Below are 11,741 nucleotides of genomic sequence, written 5' to 3' on the forward strand. Positions count from 1 at the left end.
AGATCATCAGGTATATATTCACTCAGGTATATATTTATTTTTTATTTCTGTTCAATTTGTGGAAATATCAGAAATGCCCGGATGTTTGCAATTAATTTCCTATTAAAAAAAAAAGCCTTTTGCAATGTCTTATTTATGTGTGTAATGTTTTTTTTCTTTTCTTTTTTTAAACTCCTGACATCTCCAAACATCTGGGCATTTCTGACACTTCCCCAATGCAAATGCGTCCTTTATACGGTGAAAACAAACCTTCCCTGTGACTGTCATAGAAGCCTCACTGTCATAGTAGTCAGATATCTCATCACATTTTGAAATCAAAATAATCCTCACAAATTAAATTACAAAGATCTTAAGTCCAGTGCTTGTCAATGAGCGGATAGATTTCGTATCACCAAATGTCAAAATGCCAGTCAGTTTCTGTCTTATGGTTTAGTATTATTGCTGGTGATTGTACTCTGCCCACACGTCCCTCTTGTGTGCCTGACAAGTTGTAATAATTTTTTTAAATGTATACTTTTTTAAGCATGTTTGTTCACAGTATACAATACTGCATGATATTTATTACAAAACAATTGTCCATTTTTACATTTCAGCTGTCGATATTTACATTACCAGAAGACTACAACACATTTGTTGAAGAGAAGGAAGAGGCGCAACATGACAACACAATGTAACGTCATCCCAAGAGAAAATGGCCAGGGCATTTGAAAAGAAAGCCACTAAGAAGTATCAACATGTAGAGTACAAAGAAGGGGATGAAGTGCTCTTGCTCAAAATGAGGAAGAAAGGACGGAAAGGTGCAAGGATGGAACCAGACTACAGTGGGCCTTACATAATACAGGCACTGTTGGGAAAGACTGCCTCGTTAAAAAGTATGAAAGATGTAATTTTAAAGAAAAAATACAACATAAGTCACTTGAAGCCATATAAGAGAAGCAGCATGGGAGTTGAGGAAGCTTGCCCTGGTATATCTCGAGAAGACAGTACCATCTCTAGTGTCGGTACGCAGAGAGCATCTGTTATCGTGCACGTTGGAAAACCCACAACTAACCCTTTAAACCAAGAGTCTACCCAAAGACTCCATTCTTCTCCTAGGGTGTGTTCCCATTTATCTTCTGTGATGCCTGCTCAGTCTCAAGGACCCATCCCAGAACTGACCTGCAGTCTTGAGGAGCAATGTGCCAGTTTGAATAGAGTAAGACTCTTGGTCATTTGTTTGCATACCTGTGCACTGACCTGTGTGAGGGGAGGAAATTTTTTTTTAGGAATTAATCACAACATTAATTTTGCATGTCCTGTGTTGCAGTGCACAAACTACAGTCTCTAAAAGAATTTGAAGCCATTGTTGGACCATAGATATTGTATGACAGCTTATTCCAAAGCCTGCCTGGAAGGAAGTGGCTGTCTGAGGTCAAAGCACTTACACACTAATAGCATAAGTTGAAGACACGTCTGTCTTCATATCCAGTAACCTTATTTCTATTTCACCAGATCATTGATGCCTATTTACACCTAATTTTACAGGAAAAAGCAGTGTCATTTATATAGCCTTTTTTCTTGCCTACTTTTTAATTTAAAATTTTCACATTAACATGCAATCAGAGAAATCAGTGTACAGAATGGAGGCAACTACTGCAACAGCATTCTTCTATTGTGGCCAATTCAGAGTCGTTCAAAAGGTCTCTATTATGGTTGTCTGACTGTCAAACCTGGATCTGCCCAGTTAATGTTGGTGGTCACTAGATTTTAGCAGTATCTCCCTAAATTATATAATTGCTATAATTGTGATCTACTCTGTATGAGAACACATGGGGGAGTTTCATACAGGCGTTTTATTTTCCGACACTGTGAAAACTATGAAACAGAAATACAAAAAAAGCAAAAGGGTCAATATCAAATTTTCAACAAAAACCTACATAACTACACAAAATTTAATACACAATATAAGCAATTTCCAAAATATAAAACATACATTTAATCTAATATTAAAACAGCCATCACAATCCTTTAACAAATAATTCAAGACAAAATAACGCACCTCGTTCCACAAACCAAGGGTGCAAAAACAGTTGAAACAATCACTTCAGGTGAATCCACAGCCTACACAAATATGTGAACAGATAAACAACAATAGTTATAATAAAATGCTCATGGAAACTGTCGAAGCAACTTACATGCAGAAATAATCAGGACCCGAACAGCAACACACGGAGCAGCATGTTTTACGTGCCAAACAATGAGTGAAGCTGACTGTCCCCTCAGCAGGTGAAACCTTTTAACCTTAATTACCGCCTCACCCCAGGCTGACGGTACACAACTGCCACCTAGTGGCCATTTCTCATAATTCATTTACAACTCATTTTAAGGATAAATCTTTCAAAGTTAAATCAGTGTGATGTGCCCTTTGTTGGATGTAGGATGTTCTCCTGAATCCCGACTTTTCCATTAGACACTACTTTTAAGATTGTTTGAGAACATGGCTGATGAAGATTAAGTCACTCATGATGTGATGTTTTTACAGATTGTAAGAGTGGGTCATTGTCATTGACCCTATGGGAAATGAAAAACAATATGAGTGTCTGTAATTTGAGGTTTGTGTAAAACGTTATCTCCGTTCTGAAATAGCACTGCAAAGCGAGCCGGCCGCAAAATCAAGGTCAAAATATTTCATCAATGGTGGTCCATATGAAATTGTAAATATGGTTCAATGTTCGTGCGACTTGCCACTCGTGAAATGTTATGGCAGAGCCACACACGTTGCAAGTGTGCAAGCTTGGACAGTTCAAATGATCCCGCCCCCATCGCGTGTGTAGCATCGTTCCATGCGGTGTGGTAGCGTGCCGTGCGGGGCTAATGGAAAAGCGGTAAAAATGTGCAGTATTTTTTGGGAACTTAAAACAAGAGCATCACATTTCAGCAAGGCTTCACTTTAAAGGCGTAGTCTGCCGGATTCACTCAGGAAAATGCATTTTTTAAATACAGGATGTACACACTTTAACTTTCTCTCAGTCTACACATCTGTGTTTATGTTAATCTTTGGTGGTGATTTCGTCCTAAACCCCCACCCCCAACCTGTATTTTGCCATTTTGTGTTTGTTTTGTAAACAGTGGGACGTTTCTGTGGAAAGACAGTGCTACACCCCTCCAGCCAATCGCAGAGCAGTGGGGGGGGGGGGGGTCGCAAACGGGGCGGGGCGAATGTGTCGGCTGCGTGACGTCACTCCCGCGGCAATTTGAAAGCACGAACGGATTTTTTTTTCTTCACTCACTCATTCACAAACGTAGGCTTTTGTGAGTGAGTGAGTGAGTGACAAAAAAAAAAACTTTGACAGCGCACATATATTAATTATATATATTTATATTAATTATATATATTTAAAAAAAAAACAGAAAAACTACTCAAAACATCCATCCATCCATTTTCTTGACCGCTTATTCCTCACAAGGGTCGCGGCTACTCAAAACAAAGCTCCCGAAATAAAAATATTCAGAAAAACAGTTTTTTTTTTTTTTTTTTTTTTTCTTCAAGCAAATGCAATGTGCTTCCGTAGAAAAGCACAAGTTCAACTTCGCCTTTTTGCTCGCTAAAAGACGTTTTTAGCGCCAATGTGGTTGATTTTTGTAAAATGCCGTCTTGACTTTTTGGCAGATTGATTGGCAGCCACAAAGAAAAAGCAATATGCAAAAAAAAATAAATAAATTACTTTTCCTTCTCTGATGCAATTACACTCAAAGTAAAAAAAATTCAACAATAATTTTTTTTCCATTTTAAAAAATCTATTTTATTAAGAAATATGATTAACACATTCACTGCCAGCCCAGCAAAAATGCATCATTTGACGTCTTTTTTTCCATCAATGGCAGTGAATGAGTTAAATAAATTCCCCCTTCAAACAACCCCCCACCCCCCCGCCATCATCTACAACAAATCATCTTTACACGTCATCAGAAACAAGAATAGTCACCTAATTAATGATGCCGTGGAATTGAATGTTTACGCCACAACAGAAATTCCTTGTTGAAGGATTAGGCCTAATGTTTCATAGCAGGATTTAACACAGCGGTGCATTGCAAATGAATGTCATAATGAAAATGAAACTCATGAAACGAAGTATAGAAGTGACATTTTCTCCAAAAATTATCTCATGGGGATAAATGTTGAAAGCCAACTCTTTGCTTTTAAAAAAATGTGATTATTTGTTTTAAAAATATGATTGCTAAAATATGATTGATTGATGCGACTATACACAAGAATATTTTTTTTCACAAATAAAGGGAACTTATTTCTTCTTCTTCTAAAAAAAAAAGAAGTGTTTCTTAAAAAATAGGGTGAACTAAATTTCCCCCTCCCCAATAAATTATTTAATCAGTTGAATGTATTTCTACACATTTTCCCTGCTTACTGTCACTGTTACTATTGTTTCTTGTAGCACCACATCCACCCAACATCATTAGGTTTGGGGCTTATGTTTAATGACAGGCGGGAGTACAACCTGGACTGGTCGCACATCAATCACAGGGCTGGGCGCATCACAAAAGCACAAACACGTATAATAGGGCTGGGTATTGCCGCCAACCTCACGATACGATATGTATCGCGATACAGGGGCCACGATATGATACGTATTGCAATACATATGTATCCCACATAAGACACATTTTATTTTGTTTCTTTTAAACAAAATATAGGAAAATTGGTACAGAGACATGTGCCATGTTAACTATATAAGTAAATAAATGTTGATATTCTTCCTCTGCTTTAATTTTTCTTAGTAAGACACAGTGTCCAATCACTGGTGAGCTGTTTTTGCATTAATTGAAGGCAATTAACTTCAAAGACGCTGCTGGTTTCTATTTTTAGGTACAATGCAAGCTGCAAAGGCGAACATTAACCGCCTATTTAAAGTTAGCAAGCAAAATCGATTCTGACGCATGCGTATCGATACGTGTATTGTAATGAGGCCCGCAACGATATATTGCCGTATCGATTTTTTGAGCACACCCCTAACGTATAACAAGCAGTCATTTACAGACTTTTTATGACTTTAGAACAGGGGTGTCAAACTCATGTTAGCTCAGGGGCCGCATGGAGGAAAATATATTAACAAGTGGGCCGCATCGGTAAAATAACAGTGTTCAGCTTAAAAACGATTGCCGTCAATATACGCAGATTTTTGCTATTTGTGTGCCAGCCCTAAATTACGGAGGTCAACTGTATGTAATCATATTGTTCCAAAAAATAATGCAAATGTAAATGGACCGCGGCAACACTGAGTCCTGGACGTGTTAAATCGACCTGTTTTACATATATATATTGTTCCCAGAATGCATTGTGTGGCGCATTTAATGACGTTAAGGATGCTCTTTGTCATATTTATTTGTTACCAGTAATTGAATTTGTGTCGCATTTAACACGTTTGTCGGTCTATGATTAAAAATACTACTACTACTAATAATAATAATAATAATAATTACACAAACCGTAACTTTTAGTTGTGTGTAAAATAATGACATCCAGGACGATTCCCCCGTACAAGTTGCATTGCTCATCTGAGGACTGGTTGTGAAGTTACAAATTTGATATATTTTGATTGTGGCCGACTGATTAATTAGTCCGACATTACAATTTTTTTTTTTAACTTTACAAAATCATCTCGTGGGCTGGATTCAACCCCTTTGCGGGCCTGATCCGGCCCGCGGGCCTTATGCTTGACACCACTGCTTTAGAAAATTTGGCTGAACAAATTATGATGATAAGAGGAACTGGAAATAGGTAGGGAGAAGTTAGTAAGAGGACGTTAGAGAAGATGATCATTATATTATTGTAATAATGTTCGTACACAGAACCTCTCAAAACATTTCATTCCAATGAGTTCACATAATGTGTGGGACAGACGGGTGTGGCTCTGGCGCACGCACTACGTGTCCCTAAAAGCACACACTCAGGCATACACACAAAACTTTTTACATGGGTAAGTAAAGCATAAGTCTGACTGTTTGTTTCTCACTCCTTTGGGTGTTTTATTATATAGCTTGAGTCTCTCTTTGACAAGACAGGGCGTGTGTGTGTGTGTAGTGTGTGTATGTGATGACGTAGAAGCTGAATCTGGTTTGGCAAGATTTCTGGAGAAAGGGGGAGCAAGATCAGACAATCCCGGAAAGGAAGAAAAGAGCTAAATCATTTTTAACAGCTGTTTCACAGCCTTACTTGAGCTGTTGTAAACGGATACGTTCTTGTTTGTTTGGGGAAATTACATTTTAGAGTTTAAGGAAGGTTTCGGCACCAGGTAAGTTGAAATCTGGTTTCTTGCCATACGTTTCCCGGTCTCGCAAGCTGAACGATCTTCTCTGAACAAACACATGAGCATGTAGGCAGCTGGATTTCAACATTTAAACACAGACCTTCAGAAAACATGTTCAGTCGAAAAGTTAGTCAAACAAAAATTGTGGCTCGTTTTCCATCAAACAGGGGAAGTGTGTGCAACCTATGTTATTAATTGTGTTGTGCTTTAGTTTTACAAGTTGTAAATGAAAAAAAGATGATTAATTGTCATTCGTGATAACATTACAATCAACATACACAACCTGTAAGGGCTTGATGAGCTGTTTTGTTGATTGTTAAGGTTTGCTGATTGCGGGGGGTGGGGGGGAATGTACATTATGATAAGATGCCGCCGTCAAGCATCACTGAAAGGTCAAAAAGGGGCAGCAGAGAGATGCCATGAAAAGCCCAAGGCGTTTAGTCAAAGTAGAAAAGGCTCGACTGCTTCCATTTCATCTATAAACATACATCTCCTTTCAAATCTTGTTTTTTCCAAACCAAATGATTCAGTGGGTGAGCTTTGACTAACACAGAAAGAATGCAGGCCTAAGAGTATGAGGGCTGTTTGTATTGTTTATTTAATATGGAGTTGGCTTTTTCTATCCATCCATACATCCATCCATCCATTTTCTTGACCGCTTCTTCCTCACAAGGGTCGCGGGGGGATGCTGTAGCCTATCTCAGCTGGCTCTGGGCAGTAGGCGGGGGACACCCTGGACTGGTTGCCAGCCAATCGCAGGGCACACAGAGACAAACAACCATCCGCGCTCACAAGCACACCGAGGGGCAATTCGGAGCGCCCAATTAACCAGCCATGTATGTCTTTGGAATGTGGGAGGAGACCGGAGTACCTGGAGAAGACCCATGCAGGCACAGGGAGAACATGCAAACTCCACCCAGTAAGGCCGGAGCCTGGACTCGAACCCAAGTCCTCAGAACTGGGAGGCGGATGTGCTAACCACTCGATCACCGTGCTGCCGTTGACTTTTTCTATAGCTTGTGATATTCTATAATATAGTGGAGCCTCAATTTGCTTTTTCCCAAGCTCTTCTCTGCCACACCTTCGTTGTCACAGTGATCTTAATGTCATTCATGTATACAAAACGAGCCCGTTGATGACCCCCTTGAGTTTTTGAAAGAGGGAAAAAACACAAGGAGCAGAAGGTCAGAAGGGCACGATGCACGCTCTATCGTAATGATGTTCTTTTAGGCCAGGAACTGCCAGATGCTCAGGGCATTGTGAGTAGGTGCATTGTCATGGTGGCAGTCCTGAGCCGTCCTGCCACACCTTCACCTCTTGTTGCACAACGGACTAAACAAACGCAGCACAATATTTGTTGTCTGGCCCGCATTGATGGTGGAACACCCGTAGTTTGAGTTTGACATGTATCTTGCACACCTAATTTGAGACTTCAGCTCGGTGAGTCCACAAATAGGAGTTACATTTTCTTTGTGCGTGAAGGCTCCCACTGAAGCAACAGGTGATGGCAAAAGGGATCATTAAAAGGAGTTTATTTTGACATATGAGAGTGATACACATGTTTTTGAACTTCCTGTTTGGGTACAGTATTGTATGGCTAGGAAGAGTAAAATATGCAGCCCAAAGTCAGCTCTGTTAGGGACAGAAATTTGTGAGTGACAATTCACCTCACTGAGGGTTGGCCGTATATGTGCGCCTGTCATTCGCATTCTTGCGACCCACTCTGTATCCGAAAAGTCATTATTTATCATAGCCAATTAGAGTGATCAGTTGTCACACAAATCCGATGCCATTTTGCATACAATTGCTCATTTATTCAAATATCTCTTAATTCTTCACACTTCTCAATATAGATTTTACTGACGATTGTTTCTGCTTGTATTCTGAGTGTGGTGGGAAAATTGAAACGTGCATTTGATTTCATAAACACGTGACTTTGGATGGTATTAATGACGTCATTTGCTTGTTCTGGGGTGAAACTAATGATTTTGATTGATATACCATATACTGTTACTCAAGATATGGATATGTTGACAGTTTGTATTCTGATCAAAATTAGCTTGCATGTATAGTTACTATAAATGATTAGTGGCAGGGCATCAAGGGGATGAACATCCATATGAAAATGGGAGAAAAGTTAGTTACCAAAACTTGAACTTAATTTATGCGCTTCACAATTAAAAGTTAAAACGCAGCTGCATGTCTTCAGAAAGTCCCACGTAACTTCTCTGTTCATTCTGCCGATGTCACGTTTCATCGGTTTAGTCTTACTATAACTTGTCTAACTTATTTTTAGATTTGTACGACAAAACAAAGCAAAAGTTGGCATTCATTATTATCACAAATAGAATTGATTCTAATGGAATTTTTGTTTCGAAACAGTCACAGAAAGGACTATGGAAAACTTTTCACATTTCGTGTTTCTTTGTTCTTGAATGAGATGAAAACTGTGTAACATTGCCTTGGTGTTTGCCAGCATTTTATGATATGTGAGATTCAAACGTGCACAAAGGCTTAATGCTTGATTCATACACTTGGTTACATCTGGCCTTTTCTTGCTTGAACCACTTTAACCTCATACACATCAATATTTCCACTGTGCTCACTCACTCGTCAGCTTAAATCAGTTAAAGGCATATGCACACATTCACGCACACACGCACTTGAATATGGTTGCATAGCTGCAACTGAAGAATGAATGAAGTCAACCACACTCTTTCGTCGTTATACTGTCTAATGTATTAATTACAAAAAATTGAAATGCTCAACAACAAAGAAAGAGCAAGACACATCACTGATTCTGGAGTCCCACTGTACTGACATTTGTGCAAAGGAGGTTTCACGAAGTTGAAACGTATTTTTTTTAAGAAGGTTACATTGGATGACTTTGGAAGCATTCAACTTCCACTACATTGATAAAAGACTTTTCATCTGACATATATAAATCTCCGCATACCAGGTGTAGACCAGGTGTTGGTAATTTTGCAATTTTGCGCTTAGCTGGCATATTTAAAAAAAATAAGTGCCATTTGTGGGTGCGAACACATATGACTCCACTTATTTCCAATCAAAACAGCTCCTTTCTTTCCCTTTAATTGGGGCGCACTCACATTTGGCATGGAGACGTGTCTGTGTGGAAAAGGAAACGTGACCAAAGTATATCTTCAACTTAGACCAGTGATTTCAAACATAAGGCCCGCGGGCCGGATCAGGCCCGCAAAGGGGTTTAATCTGGCCCGCGAGATGATTTTGTAAAGTAAAAAATAAATAAATAAATAAATGTAATGGCGGACTAATTAATCAGTCGGCCACAATCAAAATATATAAAATTTGTAACTTCACAAGCAGTCCTCAGAGGAGCAATGCAACTTGTACGGGAGAATCGTCCTGGATGTCATTATTTTACACACAACTTAAAGTTACGGTTTGTTTAATCATTCTTATTATTCTTATAATTATTATTATTAGTAGTAGTAGTATTAGTATTATTATTAGTATTAGGGGTGCACCATATATCGAAAAAATATCGATATTGCGATATTGGCCTATGCAATATGCATATCACACAGACATGCAATAAGTTTGATGTTTTTATTTTTTTATTGAATTTTATGCTTTTATCTGAATTTGACCAGTCAGACTGTCAGGTTTACCTGTTTGACATTTATTAAACATGACTTAAAAGAAGAGAAGACACTCAGTGCAAGGCTCGCGAGGAGAGGAACTGACTGATACAATTCACTACTGCTGAAAAAAAATCCCCTCCTCACCCTCTCTTTTTATTTGGTTTCCACGCCCCTAGTTCCATGGGTGTTCCAACCCTAATAATGCAAATGCAAAACATAGTTGGAACACAGTGTACTTAACGAAAAAGTGCACTGCCATCCAATAGTTGAACATTATCGAGAGGTAATTATAATCAATTAAGAATACATTGATTTGGATTATTTTGCCACATGAAAAAATTTTAATTCTTTCATTAGATAATAAAAATGTAATTTCTTTAGGTACATGTTAAATATCGCAATATCGACATCGCTATGCTCAGCAACTATATCGCATATCGCATGTTTTTCCAATATCGTGCAGCCCTAATTATTATTATTATTATTATTGTTATTATTATTTTTAATCATAGACCGACAAACGTGTTAAATACGATACAAATTCAATTACTGGTAACAAATAGATATGACAAGGATTAACATCCTTATAATGTCATTAACTGTGCCACGCAATGCATTCTGGGAACAATATATATGCAAAACAGGTCGATTTAACATGTCCAGGACTCAGTTTTGCTGCGTTCCATTTGCATTTGTATTATTTTTTGGAACACTATGATTACAGTTGCGTTCCGGAATTTAGGGCTGGCACACAAATCTGAGTATAATTGACGGCAATTGTTTTTAAGTTATATACTATTATTTGAACGATGCGGCCCACTTGTTAATATATTTTCCTCCATGCGGCCCCTGAGCTAACATGAGTTTGACACCCCTGACCTCAACAGACAATGTAAGCGGGTATCCTCATTAAACGAGATAATGGCTGTGGACTTCGTGTATCTATCCCCATTCCCGATCGTTCGCGTGGTAATCAATGGTGATTTTCCATGACAGTATTGAAGGAGCTGTTTATTGTGACACCCTCTTCAATAATGTGACAACGTTTGGTGGCAAGATGGAAGTCTTATCTTAAAAAAAGAGGCTCAAAACCACCCCCAAAAAAGTCAAGAAAAGCCTACTCGAACATATGAACTCCAATTGGGGGTAATCAGATGCATGACAAATAGTGGCAGATGTGTTAGGATTTCCATTTGAAATGGGACTAGTTAATTTGAATGTAAGCACGCGTATATCGTTCCATTATGCCCGTTAAATGTATTTCCCTCTTTGAAAAGAAATTTCTTTTCAGTTGAGTTGTACAGGTAGTGGAAAAAGTTTCGCAATGATCTTGGTCTCAGTTTCACAAAAACCTGGCGTTTGACCAGGGATGTGTACACTTTTTATACCCACAATACTGATCAAATTACTCACGTCAATGATAACTGATGTTTGGTATTCTATATTTTTTCATTGAGCTGTCAGAAATCGGTTGTCTTTGTTTTAGAATGGAGGCCCCAAAGCTGTGTTTTTCTAAATACGCACTTCCTCTTTGATTATGGAGTTGGTATGAAGAACTTGATGCAAGTCTGTGCACGCTGGGCTTATGTGTTGCACACTGACGTTACACTGAGCGAGGTGTGGCAAATCCTTATTGACGGTGGTGTAACATGATTATTGTACTGCCCTGTGTTGCCATGATTCACCAATGATCTGTCTACTTTAACAACATTTTTTTTTCTGCTTTCTCCTACAGGAGGCGCACTTGTTTTTATAACCTAGACAAGTTCAGACCGCAAGGATGAACTGGTCGGGACTTGAAAGCCTGTTGAGC

At 38.7% G+C, this 11,741-nt stretch overlaps 1 protein-coding gene and 1 long non-coding RNA gene across 4 annotated transcripts in view; one reads left to right on the forward strand and one right to left on the reverse strand.

Annotated features, from left to right (window-relative positions):
- Positions 1-7: 7 nt before the first annotated feature.
- The window catches only part of gjb9a (gap junction protein beta 9a), a 19,074-nt gene continuing 7,340 nt past the window's right edge, over positions 8-11,741 (forward strand). The window contains exons 1-2 of one of the 3 annotated variants that reach the window (XM_077539218.1): positions 8-26; positions 11,664-11,741. The exon at positions 11,664-11,741 is cut by the window's right edge and continues 138 nt beyond it. In XM_077539218.1, coding sequence (XP_077395344.1) covers positions 11,709-11,741 — 33 coding nt within the window. In that variant the 5' untranslated portion in view covers positions 8-26; positions 11,664-11,708. Of the gene's footprint in view, positions 27-6,122; positions 6,288-10,719; positions 11,546-11,663 lie in introns of those variants that run through there. The other 2 variants (XM_077539217.1, XM_077539220.1) reach the window with 2 other exon arrangements.
- Positions 541-2,241, reverse strand: LOC144031967 (uncharacterized). The gene is made up of 3 exons (XR_013287642.1): positions 2,175-2,241; positions 2,039-2,100; positions 541-1,236 (listed from the first exon to the last, which is right to left on the reverse strand). It is a non-coding gene; the product is annotated as an uncharacterized LOC144031967 (long non-coding RNA).

The sequence above is a fragment of the Festucalex cinctus genome, chromosome 12, assembly GCF_051991245.1.
Source record: "Festucalex cinctus isolate MCC-2025b chromosome 12, RoL_Fcin_1.0, whole genome shotgun sequence".
NCBI classification, from domain to species: Eukaryota; Metazoa; Chordata; class Actinopteri; order Syngnathiformes; family Syngnathidae; genus Festucalex; species Festucalex cinctus.